Source organism: Podarcis gaigeae, assembly GCF_964106915.1.
Source record: "Podarcis gaigeae genome assembly, chromosome: 3".
Lineage (NCBI taxonomy): Eukaryota > Metazoa > Chordata > Lepidosauria > Squamata > Lacertidae > Podarcis > Podarcis gaigeae.
Window position 1 is genome coordinate 39,985,322 of NC_139680.1, and position 16,446 is coordinate 40,001,767.

The 16,446-nt window shown below is 41.2% G+C and overlaps 1 protein-coding gene and 1 long non-coding RNA gene across 3 annotated transcripts in view; both read right to left on the reverse strand.

The window, feature by feature from the left end:
* Nucleotides 1-6,460, reverse strand: part of LOC310840723 — a 51,276-nt gene extending 44,816 nt beyond the window's left edge. For both annotated transcript variants that reach the window (XR_014562044.1, XR_014562045.1), the window contains exon 1: nucleotides 6,241-6,460. This is a non-coding gene — a long non-coding RNA (uncharacterized lncRNA). The remainder of the gene's footprint in view (nucleotides 1-6,240) is intronic.
* Nucleotides 6,461-13,523: 7,063 nt separating this feature from the next.
* ELOVL4 (ELOVL fatty acid elongase 4) overlaps nucleotides 13,524-16,446 on the reverse strand; it is a 46,195-nt gene continuing 43,272 nt past the window's right edge. The window contains exon 6 of the mRNA XM_083729571.1: nucleotides 13,524-16,324. Within this exon, the coding sequence (XP_083585697.1) occupies nucleotides 16,055-16,324 (270 nt within the window). The 3' untranslated portion in view covers nucleotides 13,524-16,054. The remainder of the gene's footprint in view (nucleotides 16,325-16,446) is intronic.

The following is a 16,446-nucleotide window of genomic DNA, read 5'->3' on the forward strand; positions in this document are numbered from 1 at the left end:
GGCATGTCAGCACCCGTCAAATGACGGAAGTGGAATTCCTAGCAAGGCATCTCCTACCAGTCTTAACTCCAGGGCTGACCTGCACGGCCTGAATTATTACCTCAGTTTGATACAGTGGTAGGTAGAATATTAGACTTGGACAAGGGAAGCTGGGTGGCTGTTCAATGATATGGGAGCAGCCATACTAAACTAACCTACCTAACTTTCACACCAGTTTTCACGAAGCTAAAATTGAATAGCCCCATGTACGGTGGGATACAAATATGGGAAAAGTTTGCTTTTCTACCAAGAATCAAAGAAACACATGAGGAGGTATCGGGGAGTTCAGACCTTTCCTGACGTTCTCTCTGGAGAGAATCACATAGTTGTTTTATTGGCAATGGGGTAACTTGTGTCTTTCAGTGTTTTCTTGCTGATCCACTGGCAGGCAGAAGCTGTAAGTTGTGAATCTGATTTCCAGGAAGAGGAAACACATCCGTGAGCGAGCAATGTTTGGGTGCAGCAGCTGGAGGGGAACCAGCTGTTCATTCCCAGGAACATACAGGAACCAGCTGTTCCTTCTCAGAAAAGAGCTTGAGACAGAAGCAAGCATTAACTGTCTTTGCCCAACCCTTTCCGATCCCTGCACTTAGCCAGTTGTCAGTCACTTAGCCTGACAATCCCTGCACTTAGCCAGGATGCACCTTCATGTTTCATCATCAACATTGCACTATAAAGTTTGTGGTGTTCGGTTTTTCTGAGACGCTCGAATCGTGGTGACAAAAAACTGCCTATAAACTCTCTGAGTCATTTATAATAGAAAGGTAGCAGCAGGTTTCATGGTATTACCCAGGGATACGATCAGCCTTTGTTTGCAGTCATTACAAGCAGAAGCAAATTCCCTTTGTTAGATGACAGAATGTGTCAGCAAATTATGCCTCCCTCAATAGATCATTATTTCTCCCTCAGAAAGCAGGGTTTGCAGAAACCTGATACTTTACACCTTGAGGAAAATGACTCACAAAGCATCTTCCAGATATCTTCCCGACTCCTGAAGGCAGCGGTATCTGAGGCCTGCTCTCTGAAGCTGGATTAAGTCAACGCAATAAAATAACAAGCACAAAGGCTTTGTCATTTCAGTCCATTACCTAGTTAAGCAGAAGTGTTTAGTTCATGAGTCCAAACAAGACTGGGGTTATGAGGATTAATAGGTGACACGGCCTTGATGAGTTACTGCTTCTCTCTTTTAATGATTTGGCATGTGTCTTACGTTACAGAGGACAGTCCTCTGTTTGAAGGACTGTGCAGGAAAAATCCATTTTAGAGATAAAGGACCCAAGGAAGGCAGAGCAGGGGCCTTGGTGCTGCCTAGCAACAACTAACATCTGGACAGCAGGTGTAGCAGGTACATAAAATGTTACAGGGTGCCTGAAAATAAATAAATTGCAGTCATCTTCTATAACATGTCATTGACACAAGAACCCTGTCTGAGTATTATTTTTCTTTATTAGTTGTCACATGATGCTTCTCCAGTGTTGTTGCACTATTGTTGTTTAGAGAGACCCTCTTGAAGTATAGATAAAGATAGATGACCCCCTGGATGGTTAAGTCCAGTTGAATTTGACTATGGGGTGCGGTGCTCATCTCGCCTTCAGGCCGAAGGAGCCAACGTTTGTCCACAAACAGCTTTCCAGGTCATGTGGCCAGCATGACTAAACCGCTTCTGGTGCAATGGGACACCGTGACGGAAACCAGAGCACATGGAAATGCCGTTTACCTTCCTTCCACAGCAGTACCTATTTATCTACTCATGCTGGTGTGTTTTCCAACTGCTAGGTTGGCAGGAGCTGGGACAGAGCAACAGGAGCTCACTCTGTTGTGGGGATTTGAACCACTGACCTTGTGATTGGCAAGCCCAAGAGGCTCAGTGGTTTAGACCACAGAGTCCCCTGCGTCCCCTTCACCTTTACATCCTGAAGTATAGTGCAACAACAGTCAGACAAGAAAAAAACTGATATTTTTCGTATAAGAAGTTACAAGAGTCCAGCAGGAAGTTACAGTATATTCACAGACAGGAAATGAAGTAGTATGCTTAGAGGGACCAGCCTGTTGGTTTTGGAATCAAGGTGCTCATACATAGAATCATAGAATTATAGAGTTGGAAGGGACCCAGATGGTCATCTAGTCCAACCCCCTGCAAAGCAAGACACCTGCCCACAGCCGTCCCTGGATGGGCTCGAACCACCAACCTTCTGGTTAACAGCCAGATGTACTGCCCATTGTGCTACAAGGATGTACTGTATGTAATTCTGCCCTCTTGTCCTTAAAGAGCACTTTTAGAGGCCCTAAATGAGTGGTTGTGTGTGTGTTTCATTAAACAGACTTGTATATTCTAGAGAGAATATCAGATTCTGGGGTGTGCAAACAAGATCCCTATTATGAATAAAACCAGCCAGCCTTTGTTTTTATTAGGGCCTGTGATATATGGAAGAAATTATGCTCCCTGGTGATTTAATTAGATTTCTCTGCTTTGCCTTGCCAGTCAGTGTGGAGTCTTCAAATATCCTGATCAGTATTCAAGGTTGATATTCAGAAATACTGCTACATTAGTGGGTTTGTGTTTTTTAAAAAATCTCTTTCAGTTCTGAAATAAGATGCTAAATATTGATTTATTTTTTTTAAGACAGAAAGATCCTTGTGGAGACCTTCTCTTTTGAAATATTCCCAGCATGCTTTGTCTCCTTGTAACATTTAACAGAGAAATAAAGAAGCTTGGAATAATACCAGCAGGAATGTGCTGCTAAGTAAGTATAAAAGGGCCATAAAATATTTGTGACTTGTCTGGACTTCCTGGGAAGCTAAGCTGCTATCCAATCTCCCTATAAAAGGCAGGGCATTTAATATGTGCACAGTAGACCACAATTAGTTAGATAATGTGGTGGTTTCATGACTCAGAAATTTAGATGCTTCCAAGTGTGTGTTCTGAACAGAAAAAACAAGACAATGCATAACTTTTAATGGGGTGCAAAAAAAATTATTTTGATGATGATGATGATGCAAAATTCAGGAGTCAGTGAAGTTTTGTAGGAGAGGGGGAGAGATGTAGATTAGAGCTTGTGGAAGGCAGTGTCTTTATGAGTTTGTCCTGGTCTGTTTCATGCTCTGCCAGTAGCCACTTGAACATTGCTCAATTGGAAAGAACAAAGAGGACTAGTGACCCTGTTTTTTGGCTTGTTTAGCCTACCTACGACGTAAGCTGAATTGCACTGAAAGTGACTGAGGAAGCTGCCAAAGGAAAGAGACAGGGAAGGGATTAGGGAAGTAAGAGAATGGGGGAACATGACCCTTCCACTGGCTTGGCTGAGAAACCATCAGGCTCTTCCTCAAGTGACACCTATGCCTAGAAAGTCCAAGTCCAAGCAGTTTCCCACTTACCTTGTGCTTTCTAGGCTCAGGTCTTTGCCCTGCCACTTTCCCCTGGAAAACCCGCTCTTTGGCGCTAAGTCGGAACAAAGAGCAGTCTGCAGAAAATCCCATTTCTGTTTGTTCCAATTCAGCGCTAAACCACGTGTTTCCATGGAGGAAAGCATTAGGGCAAACAGAACTGTGGTTGAGCCCTAGATCTCTTTTGAAGCCATCCAAGCCTGATTCATTTCCTGAATCTTCCAGTGTTCAGTTTCTGACAGAAGGAGAAAAACTTTCCTCTATCCACTTTCTCTACACTGTGCATTATTTCACACATTTCTATCACGTCTTCTCATATTCACCATTTCTCTAAACTAAAAAGCCCCAGAGATTGTAGAATTTCCTTATTGAGGAGTTGCTCAATCCCCCAAAATCATTTTGCTTGCCTTTTTCTGAACCTTTTCCAGATCTGCAATATCCTTTTTGAGCTACTTTTTTATTTAATGTTGGTGCTGAGTTCAGAATGTATATGATTCATCCGCCATTTTTTGTCTTTGTAAAGTCAGTTGTAGTACTACTGTATGTGTTTTCCTTAACAAATGATGCAGATGCTGTTAACTCAGTCACTATTTCCCCCTAGTGGTTGTTCAGAAAATGCATTCCTAAATGAGACACCCAGATGTCGAATAAGCCTGAAAAAAGCTTAGTTATATGAAGTGAATGGACTAAGGATCAGCTGTCTGTCAACAGGGAAGGCCCTTGTCTGATATGTAACACAAGAGAATTATAAACAGGAGGTACAGCCAATTTCTTCATGATACCAAGTGCGTTGTTTCTAATGTTAGTCATACTCATTATATTAGTCAGACCCATTAAAATTAATGCACATGGTTAATTTAGGTTTATTCATTTCTGTGGGTCTACTCTGAGTAGAAGTTAGTTGGATGCAATATAGGGGCTCTTGCTTATTTATGCCCAAGTAACTGAAGTAATTAAGAGTACAATGGAACTTCATATGACTAAAAGAGCTCATTTTGGGTCATGATTATGATTCTATGTTCATGACTCTTTGATTACACATGCAGACACATGCATTAACATGTAAGTTATGTTGATCACAGGCATAAGTAGACCTGGCAACAGTCTTCATGGAGAAGTCATTTTAAAAGTTGTGCAAGACAGAAACAGCATTAAATGAAAAATAGTAGTAGTAGTAGTAGTAGTAGTAGTAGTAATAATAATAATAATAATTCTATTTATACCCCCGCCCATCTGGCTAGATTTCCCTAGCCAGTCTGGGTGGCTCCCAGTACAAATAGCATTAAATGAAAAATACACCAGGACATAAAGCAGATCACACACTCCAGCATTTCATCAGAGGATGTGCCCCTTTTGCCAGAAATGGCCTAATAAGAGGAGAATGAGACAAGCGTTTTTGTTTGAATAAGCTAATGTTGTGTACTGGCTGGCAGAGAACAAACCATTGCATTGCTGACAATAGACTTGCCCACATTATCCAATGCTTTAAAGCTCTGTGTCTGAGCATCCCTGTTTTGAATCTGGAGGTTTTCCCCGTGAAAACCTGCTCTTTAGAACTCAATTGGAGCAGACGTCAATCTACGGAAAACCGAAATTGATGTTTGCTGGGAATTGTCTGTAGATTCTCCTAGCCCTGCCTCAGTTGTCAAGGAAGGAAGTCATTGGACAAGTGACAGCAGGTGTCGATGACAAAATGTCTTTCTTCAGTAACAAGCAGGGAGGGGGAAAGCAGAGCCATGAAACAGCCTGAGGTTGCCATAAACCTCCGTCTTTTCCACACACACAACAGGAACCTCATGGGGGGAATTGCTGAAAATAGGTCATCAGATAGTAGGTGTGTATATAAGTGATATATACCAAAATGTTGGACTAGTATAGGTCAGTGGAGTTCATGTAGCTGGCATAATAATGTATTCTGAGTCCACAACAGAATTATTATATGGTAATCAGAACATCATTGATCCAACAATCTCTGTTCTCCTTCACATCACTCACAAAGAAACAGCTTTAATGCTTTGTTGGACATAAGGCCTCTATTTACAATTGCTTGGTTGCCTGTTGGGTTAGAATGTGAGAGTTTGACTCTCATAGGCATAGAAATCCAGATCTAAACCTTGGCTCTTGATCTCTTTTCATTCATCCAAGTGCAGGATCACACTAACGAGAAGCTGAGAAAGGTGTAACTTTCTTCCTGTCCCTTTTTTCCAGAGTTCATAACAAACGTTACGCTCATCCACTTTCTTTCCTAGGAGATTACGGTATTTCACGTCTCTAGATTAGGAGTATTAGGCACTAGTGATTTCTGTGTCTCCTTATATGCTGCTCCACATTATTTGCCACACCTCTGATTTATGCAGGCTTTGTTTCTTGTAATAAACCACCTCTTTTGAGTAGTCTTGTGTGAGCTCATGTTCTTGACAGTAATAAAGACTGGGTAGACACACAAGGGAACAGAGCTCAAATGTTTCACCTGCAAATGTTCCTGCCTCCTGTGTGTTTTGGAGTCATGTTTCACCTGCAAATGTTCCTGTGTGTTTTGGGGTCATGTACACGCACATGCATGCTCCTACATACATGACAGCCCTTCCTCAGCAAGAGCTCAGGATGTTGTGTATCAAACAAAGGAAAAGACTACAAGAACCTATCTATAGATACTAACATTTTAGTACCAGACCATAAACACTGCAGGTGAGGAATGCAGCTCTTATTTATGAAACTTCAGGCAAATAAAAATGTTTCCAGGTGGCATCTGGAACCTAGCAATGTGGGAGACAGATACATCTCTAAGAAGAGATAATTCTAGAGTTGAGAACTTACCTTGGAGAAGTTCCATCTACATGTCTTCTAACCCCAGATTCTGGCAGTTCCTTGCAAGCAGGGGAGGCCCTCGCACACCGATCTTAAATATTGATTTGGTTGGCGTTGGAGAAGGAGCTTCTTAGGATGATTGGATCCCAAGCTATGTAGGGCCTTGGTTCACCAACACCTTGATTCGAGCCTGGTAGCATGCAGTCAGTCAAGGCAGAGGTATTTTTGGACAGGCCCTTTGAGAACCGCTGAATTAAGATGGAGAGGAGAGAGAGATTTGTGTGTTGTCGGTAGGTTGGCGATTCCATTCTGAATCAGTCTGATATCTGTAATGGAAAAGCTATAGACCAGTCTTTAGACTATGGCATGTCTAAAGTGAGGGAGCGGCTTAAGCACATGCAGGGCTTTTTCCATGGCAATGGGAATCCTGGCCAATCAGGGCTCTTGCCCTCATGGAGGTAACTCGGCAAGTCAGAAGCTGCTCCCTTCAGACAGAGCCAACCATATGGGAGCACAGGGGACTGCCTGGCACTGAGTCAGTCCATTGGACTCTCTACGTTAGCACTGTCGGCACTGACTGGCAGCAGCTCTCCAGGGTTTCAGGCCAGGGACATTGCTGCCATATGCAGCAATACCATGGGATAGGGCTAGCCCTATATGTTACTGATGGCCTCTTTACACATTCAGTGCCTAGGGGTTCTGGAAGCTGGAATAGGGTGATAGTGTACTTGTGAGCCTGGGAATTTCCTGGGTATTCCTCCAACATTTCACCAATGAATATAGGGACATCCTAAGGAAAAGCAGGACATTCCGGGATCAAATCAGAAATTGGGACAGCTTCTGTAAATCCAGGACTGTCCCTGGAAAATAGGAACATTTGAAGAGTCTGTTTTCCATGCCTTTACACCTTCAAGATAGCAACAAAGGAAGCTGCCTTATACTGACTCAGACTATAGGCCCATCTAGTTCAGTACCATATCTACTGACAGTGGCTCTCTAGGGATTCAGACAGGAAATTTACCCAGCTGCACTTGGGGATGCCAGGAATTGAACTAAGGACCTTCTGCATGAAAGGCAAGTGCTGTACCACTAAGCTACAAGCCTTCCCTGCGGAAATGTTACTGATAGACTAAAATATCCACTTTGGGCTGCCATCTTAAACATACCTAATACAGCGTAGACTCCACTGAGCACAGTGGGTCTTATTTCCAAGTAAACATGAATAGGATCGGTCTGTTGGAAGTCAAGATGATGCCAACATGCAGGGATGCCAACTTGAATAGAATATTGAGGGGGGGGGGGGAGAGAAGAAGAAGAAGAGTTTGGATTTGATATTCCACTTTATCACTACCCGAAGGAGTCTCAAAGCGGCTAACATTCTCCTTTCCCTTCCTCCCCCACAACAAACACTCTGTGAGGTGAGTGGGGCTGAAAGACTTCAGAGAAGTGTGACTAGCCCAAGGTCACCCAGCAGCTGCATGTGGAGGAGCGGGGAAGTGAACCCAGTTCACCAGATTACGAGTCTACTGCTCTTAACCACTACACCACACTGGCAGGTAATCCCTGCCCTGCATAATTGATCATGAGACATGGCACATGCATACCATTTGAGTGGCAATGCCCATCAACTTTAGGGCCCCCCAGGCCCCTCAAATATTTTATTGGGGAGCCGAAAGGACCTCGGCCCCTAGGAGTTGGCTCCTATGCTAACATGTTGCTGAGAGCAAGATAGCATGGTAGTTGTGTCAGATTGACATGGATTCTAATGGATTCTGATGTCATGAATTCTAATATAATGAAAGAGGGGGCAAAAACAAAACAAAAAACAAAAGCTAAATACTTTTAAGCATTTATTTTTATTTTTGCTAACCCTATTATGTACAGTAGCCAGTGAAGCTCCAAATATTTCAAACATTCCCTAGAAACCAAAAGTTAGATTGGAGCATAAAATGGCACATATGTTAATTTATCAGCTTTTACCATTTGCTCTTGAAAATCAGCAGCAGAAAAATAATAATTAACTGCTAACAGCCGTTTTGTCTCATCTAATTCAAACCAAATGCATACACGACATAATAATTATACCGTTCTAGTTTTACACAGAATAAGCAAAGTCATCGTTACACTAATCCTTTACCAAATTCTCCCACCTATCAAAATAGCAAAAAATTATTTTATACATTTTTTAAAAAGTTAATATGTCCATTCAGGGTAGTTTTACATATTTACACAAAAGCAGCACTTCATCAAAGAAGCTATCCAATTTTCTTAAAGGGAGCATTTGCAATGAAAGTTATGGCTGCAAGTCCTCATCCAGCCATTTTCACGCACAAATTCCATTGATTCCTGTAAGATGTATGCATGCATACGCACATGCAGAACCTTAAAATCCCACATACAGCCCCAAATCTTAATAGTAGATAATTCCTAATATTGCAATACTTAATTCCTAAAAGTCAAGTCATAAAAATGTTTAAAGGCTAAAAGTACAAATCCTTGTAATTGAATCCCTAGGTTTATGAACAATTGTTGTAATATGTAGAACAGATTTTTTAAAATTGGATCACATCTATTGCCCCAGTCCATCTCTGTTTGCAGCCAATGAGAAGAAGGATCTGGCCCTTAATTTGAGGACACATGTGCCAAGAACAAGTGCTTTGATCATTAAGAAATATTTCGTACATTTCAACTAATTATAACATAGAATGCTACCATGCATAAGGCAATACATGAACCTAACGATATAAAAACGCTTAAAGGCTTACATAAACTGACAATGAACGTTCCCTGGTATCTGTACCTGCAATAACAGTGCCACATCAAAATGCGGTAATAAGACGTCTTCAGCAAATGCAGTTTCTTTGTCTCCAGTTTCCTGAGTCTGATCCAAACAGGCTTTCGGTCAGGTGCTTTGTAAGCAGATTTAAAGAGCTCTGAAGAGGACGCTCTATAAAATGCATAGACCCACACCGTGAAGAACGTTCTGTGAAATGAATGATGTGCAGCTTCTGGATCTGCTGAAGCTTACCTTTACAATTATTATACAGATATTGATTCAGCTGATCTAAGAAAACAGCCGTGGTGACTATTCAGGCATTGAGGGAAGCGCAGCATATGCTATCCCGAACCTAGAAAAGGGTTGTTGATTTTTGCACTAGTGACTCAAATGCCTCAGATTAAAGCAGATGTGTTCTCTAACATGTAACATCTGGTATTCAGAGAAGCCTGTTCAGTACAGATGTAGGAAAAGATGCTCCTACACAGAATATCCTAGGCTTGTTGCTATGTGAGCATTCTGTCAGTGCAATGATTTCTGCTTACACCATTGAATATTCTCCCCCCCCCCCGAAATCTGCTCTAGGCGTTCCTCCAACCCTGTGGAGCAGATTTGGAAAAGGGTGTGGTATGAAAGGGGGCAGGAGGAGAGGGAGGGGGAAAGCAGAAAATCTTGCACCAACAGGACCTGTTAGTTGAAGCCTCCTAGATGCTGATGAGCACATCGGTACACAGCCAACATGTGTACAGAGTCAGTCTGAAGGGGTCCCTACACATGTGTGGATGTCCACATAGAGGACTCCCTCCCTGGAAGAAGAATCTCTGCTGAGCAGGAATTGAGTCCCTGTGGGAACCACCCACCCATCCACACATAGTCCGATGATGATTGTGCATCACCCGGGTGCATGGCTAACCTATGTGTCAGCATTTGCCCAAGAGCCCATTTGCATAGACGTGCTGAATTTTAGGGAAATATGGCTTCATTATTTATACTTGGATTATATTTTTGTGTTTCTAAAGGCAGGTTTTAGTGTTAACTTGTTTTTTTTTCCAACACCAAACTCTTCCCTCCCCACCCAAAAAAATCTTGCTTTTGCGGAAAGATGCAGCTATCTAAAACCTGAATGAATACATCACACTATGATTTGCATGAAATCTATTTACAAAACATGCCAGCCACAATGCAAGCTGCTCATAATAAATGTTAAAATTGCACTCTAATAAACAGTTTATTTTGTTGCAGCTTTTACTAACATCTCCTGTGGATTTCAATAGCGTATACATTTATTGATAAATAGATCGTAAGAAGATTGTATCCAACATTAGTCATACTTAGAGTAGACACAGTGAAATTAATGGACTTGACCAACTTATTTTGGGTCAATGGGTCTACTCTGTCAATGGATCTACTCTGAGCAAAACATAGTTGGCTCCAATCTGTAGTTTGTGTTGATCTCAGACATGCTCCAAGAACCAGAATTAAGGAAGAACTGACATTCTAGTTTTTGACAAGACCAGTTTGTAGTTCATCTGTTTTTTTTTTTCTATTTGGTTTTGCGAAAGCAAACTATTGCACATCATTTCCATAAGAAAGACAGAGGTTAAAAATGGAATAAACTAGATCATCATAGCTAATCCCACTTACAGATGAAAACTGTAATGACTCTGAGCATGGCATGGTAATGTGTTTCTTATTGAATTTGAAACGAAATTGCTTATTTCAACTACCAGTAAACCAGTCCCAGGGATGCTTTGTCATCAATTGCAGATACCTGAAGCAGTTTATTCATTCAATATGCATGGTCTATGGATAATAGGGCTACATTCAGCATTATAACATCTGCTCTTATTCATGCCACCAAGTGTGTTTGCAATCCTGCAAATGGTTGCTGTTGATGTGTGATACTGTTCATGCATGTGTAGCCAGTAGACCACTTCATAAAAATGAGTCACAGCATGCAAAAGGCACTGGTTCATTTGGAGGAATAAAGCCTTATTAGAATAAATAAACTAAAATGCTTGAGATAAGAAATGGAATCTCATATTATTCACCACCCCTTTAGTATCCTTTGCAAAAATGACATTCATTTATCCTTTGAATTAACTGCTGCGCCATACAGTGTGGCAAATCAAGGACTATCTCCCCATCACATGTAACTGCTCAGTTACTAGAAACCTGCCACACACACAAACCAACTGCATTTCTGCGTTTTGTGGAGACAAGAAAGCAAGTATAGACTCAGCAACACTCCATTGCCCTGAAATAAGTTTTAGCTACCTGAAAATTAGAAACATTTTTTGCTTATGATTTCTGACAAGCAAATTTACAAAGATGATTTATATCTCAAAACAACTCTGGAAAATCTATTTCCTGATGTTTGTATTTGACATACCATATATTCAAAATATTGTTTCGTGCAATCAGCCAGTATCAAATCTCCCCCTACCCCACCAAATTGTAACATGCCAAAATCCAAGCTGCGGAATGCAAGCCCAACATGCATTAATTTAGCTGTCTATGCAGGACGTTTGATTTAAGAAAAGTGCAAGATTAAAGGCCAGTTGGAAAGTGCTATTGGCATATCTTGGCTCCATCTTTCCCTTCCCACCACTGCAAAGGAGAAAGTGATGAGATGAGTTTCAGTAGAAATGACATCTATGGACGCAGTGTTAGATTTTTTTTAAAGTTTTAAAAATAAAGTCTTTGAAATAGTTATGACTAAATGTTGCAATGCTTACGGAGATTTCTGTGGGCCCCATGACAATTACCTGCTTTGTGTACAAGGTTAAGACAAACCATGGTTTAGCATGAACAGGGAAAACATGCAGGTACATGGAACGTTCCTCCTCAGTCCTGCTGCTACTGTACTTTCTAGGGTTAAGCCATGATTTGGTTTTGCGTCACATCCAAACCTGGGCTTGCCTCACCCAACAAACCACAACAAAGCATGTGTCCGGGTTTGGCCATAATGCTAAGCCAAACCATGACTTAGTGTTGGATAGTGCAGCAGCAGCAGCAGCAGGACCAAGGGAGAAGAGCACTGCAGCTGCAGTTTCTACTCTGGGAACCTGAACATTTTACTTTGCATTATGTATATACTGGGTGTGGATGTCTTTCAAAATGTTGCTGGTACCTATTAAAGATGTCTAGAAAAGGATGCTGTAATCACCCCCAAAATGCACCATGATGACACAGCTCTACTTTACATTTGCAGGTGAGGCAGTGGATGTACTGGACCATAGTCTTGCCTTCATAATGGACTGGATATGAGCCAATGAACTGAAACTTAATCCAGATAAGACAGAGGCAGATGACTATTAGAGGGTGGTTCCCTCAACCAGATGGGTGGGGTGTGGCCTACTCTGGATGGGATTATACTTTCTCAGAAGGAGCAGGAACATAGCTTGCGGGTACTCCTGGATCAATTATTGCAGCTTCAGGCTCAAGTGGCCTTGGTTCTGTTGAGTGTTTTTCCCCAGTGCTTTCAACTTGTGGCCCAGTCATGCCCCTATTTGGACAGGGACTATTTGGATTACTGAAATGTGTCACACAGGGGGCTGCATACTGTTTGGAAACTGCAGCTGGTCCAAAATTCAGCAGCCTGATTGCTGATAGCCCAAATATATAAACACTCATGCTGGCGCAACTGCACTGGCTACCATTTAGTTTCTGGGCTCTATTTCTGGTTTCGACCTATAAAGCCTCAGGACCCCAATGACCTCAAGGATTGCCTCACCTCACACAAACTGACCTTGACCCTGTGGTCATCATGTGAGCCTTTCTCCACGTAGCTCCTCCATGGGAGGTGCAGAGGGTGGCAATACGAGAACAAGCCTTTTCAGTGGTGCCCCTCCACTTGTGGAATGCTCTACCCAGGGAGGCTTGCCATCTTTATCTATGTTTGGTACCAGGCAGAAACCTTTTTTAGCCCTGGATTTTGGCCCCTCTTTTGAGGGGTTTCAGGTCTATCTCATCTCTGTTAATGTGGCCTGTCTTTTTTACTTGTATAGATGTGTTTTAAAACTTTTATTTGTTGGGTTTATATTATTTTTGTAAGTTATTTCAAGTCACTTTTGTGATAAAAGAGACTAACGAACAAATAAACATGATTTTAATTAAACCAGATCTGCCACACAGTCAAGCATGCCAGGATCTGTATCTTATTGTGGTGCAATTTGCATTGTCATCAGTGCCAACAAGTGCTTTGTTTACAAGCTACGCAGGATTTGGGTTTCCAGCAGCAATATTCTGGTGGAATTGCACCATAGGGTTAGTGTATGTTCTCATGGATATGAATCTACAATACACAAAGACCTAGGAGACTGTGGTATGCAAAAAAATCAAACCAAATCAAATCAAAGTCAAAAGCCACACCACCCTGGAAGAGAATATTCTCAGTACGACTGGCAAAGTCAATTATGTTGTCTGAAATAGGTGTTTTTCCCCTCCACCTGGATGATGACAGAACACCACCCCATGCTGAAATCCCATTAGATTATAAAAAGGACAAAAGATCTGCAAACATCTTTTACTTTTTATTTCTATACATTAAGGGAATAATCCAGACAAGGTTGAGCACATGCAAGTCCCATTGATTTCAATGAAAAAGTTAAGCCCATGCTTAATTCTCCCCCAATAAAATCAACAGCCCTTTAGCGTAACATGTCCCAAGGTGTTTGTTGCCTGCAGGAGCAGCTGGGGGGGGGGGGGTTGAGCTGCATTGCGTACTTGGCTTCCCAACATGGAGTTCACTACCAGTAACAGAGGTAGTTGAGTAACAGTTGAGGTTGTGGGGAGTTCAGCAGGTTGTTGGTACTGGAGCCAACCCACTGCTTGTGCTACTGTGCCTGCTGAAAACCAATATACCTGCAATCACCCCCTCCCTATTAACAGCAGTGACCCCCACATTCAGAAGCCAGGTGAGCAAGGTCACCCCACCCTGCTCTGCCAGCTGTCTACAACAACACCCACCTTTCGGCTCCATTTTGAAAAGCACAAAAGAAACAACCCTAATCAGAGAAGCTACTTGATGGTCCCAGACCAGTTAAGATTTAAGAGATCTGCTGTGTATTTCCACAGTGTCATCCTTAACAGGTTTATTCAGAAGTAAGTCTCACTGTGTTCCATGCGCCTACTCCCTAGTTAGGGCTGCAGCCCATGTCAGTATTTTCATACCCAGTTTGGGTTACTTTGGGAGACCAGCTTGCCAAATTAACCTGTAAAGATGATCTGTGTCCAGACATTTATAACCTTTCCAATTATACTTTTGGATTGCTTTGGGAGTGTTTTGGGCAAAACCAATAAGCCAGAGACATAGTAAATATTAGGAAATATGGGGGGGGGGGTTGTTCTCCTATCATTTTTTACAGACAATACAAGATGGGTAAAAGTAAAAACAGAATGTCCTGCGAGCTTCTGTCTCAACTAAATAGCTTTATTTTCATGATATAAAATACATTACTAGAGAGAAATCTCTTTCTCATAAATATATGAGGATGGCTCTGGTATTCAGAGCAGAGAAATCTAACGACCTCCTCAGTTCTAGTTCCAGCTGTGCCTCAAACTCAATCCAAGCTGGAGCAAATCATGACTTCTCTCCACATCCATTTCCAGGGCTGTGCAAATGGAGGATCCTTACTGTACTTTCTTCACAGTTGTGCAATAAAATGTATCCAGTCCATAGTGGAGTCGAACTTGAGGTACTCTGACAATAAGCGTTAGAGGCAAGCCATAATGGTGCAGCAGAAGGAATGATGAGCAGAACAGCCATGGAAATTAGACTTAGAGAAGCTGATATGGAAGGGATGGAATCTTAACCAGCCAATATTGCTCTTGCAGTGACATGACTGCAAGAAGAATCAATTACGAGTCTATTTGTACAGTACCTGTAAAAAGATCATGAGCCCTCAAGTATTACAGTACTAGAGGCAAGACCACCTTGTGAGTAAACAGTTCACAACAATATTATCTACAGTGCATTTGCTCATGACATTTAAGCACTTGGGCCCCAATTTAACTAAATTTAATCATGACTTAAGTCCCACTGAACCCAATGGAACAAACTGGTCGTGGCTAACTTGAGTTCTATTGTTGGGTGGAGGCTTTCAGCTGCAAGACTCTATGCTGATGAATTTCTCCTCTTTATATTTAACATGCCCAGTACTAAATAAGTAGGCCATTAGCAAAATAAAAACTTGAGTTCTGTCCTCCCCTCTACCACAATATAACATCCAACCATTTTAAGCATTAGCACCATGGGTTTCATGCAACTGGAGACAACAAACAATAGTTTCATGACATCTTAGAAACAAGGATTGTCTTAGACTTAGACCATGGTTTGTCATTTGTTTCAGATACAGACCTTTCAAATGTGTCCTCTTCATTAATGAGAAAATACATTTTAAAAAATAATAATGAAATACTTTTTTTCTAATTAGATTAGAACAAAATTTATATTGGCAGACTCTGTATTTCAAAAATTAGTATTTAATGTTAGGTGTTACTTTCAAAAAATGAAGAGGTAGGTGCATTTCCACACAAGAGAAGTTCTAACAGATATAGTGGACAAATTAGGGTAACATGTAGTTTAAGAGTCTATAAAACAAAACTATGATAAAAGAGGGCAAGAATAAATCCATGTCCTAATTAGGGAATGATTTGGTCTTAAAACAAATGATAGGTTCAGAAAGATTTATACAATATTCGTATTTTCAAAGAAATGTCTGCTCCAACAAGTCAACTGTACCCTTGGTTAATTGTAGCATTAACCATTGGATTGACAGGATATGCTTCAGTAATTCTTTCTTACATTACCAACACCAGCAGTCTAAAGGTTTACATAGAGATCATGAGAGTCTTAATAATTACATAATTACAATAGAATTTTTTAAGTTGAAGGGTTGTTGTTAAAACGATCTTCATAAATAATGTTTTCTATCTCTTCAATAACCTAAAGGTCAATTGGTATAGATAGGATAACGTTTCTTTCTCTTTTACAACCAATATGGAGATTCCTCACTGCCAACAATGGTTAAGGCCTGGATCGAGTTACTCTCCTTTTGCTTTTTTCTGCTTTTTTCCATTTTCCACAACTAGACCATTTTCTGGTTTGCTTATACCATTTGCCACAACACCATTGGTAATCTTGCCATTCTTTACAGGCTGCTTGGGCATCTTGTATGTCCGATAGTAGAAGTTACCAAACAAGATAATGAAAGTGCTGGCATAGAAAATGACGCCCCAGTGCATCCATTTAGGAAAGGGACAATCAATATAAATAGACATGGCCGTGTGGCCAATTGTCACGTGGAACTGAATCTGAAAAGGTAGAAAAACAGAATGTCAAAGATCCTGATCAATAAGCTTCTGATCAATTGCATTTTATAATTTTTTTGGGGGCAATCTGAATACTAAACAGATATTAAAAAGAATTAACAGGC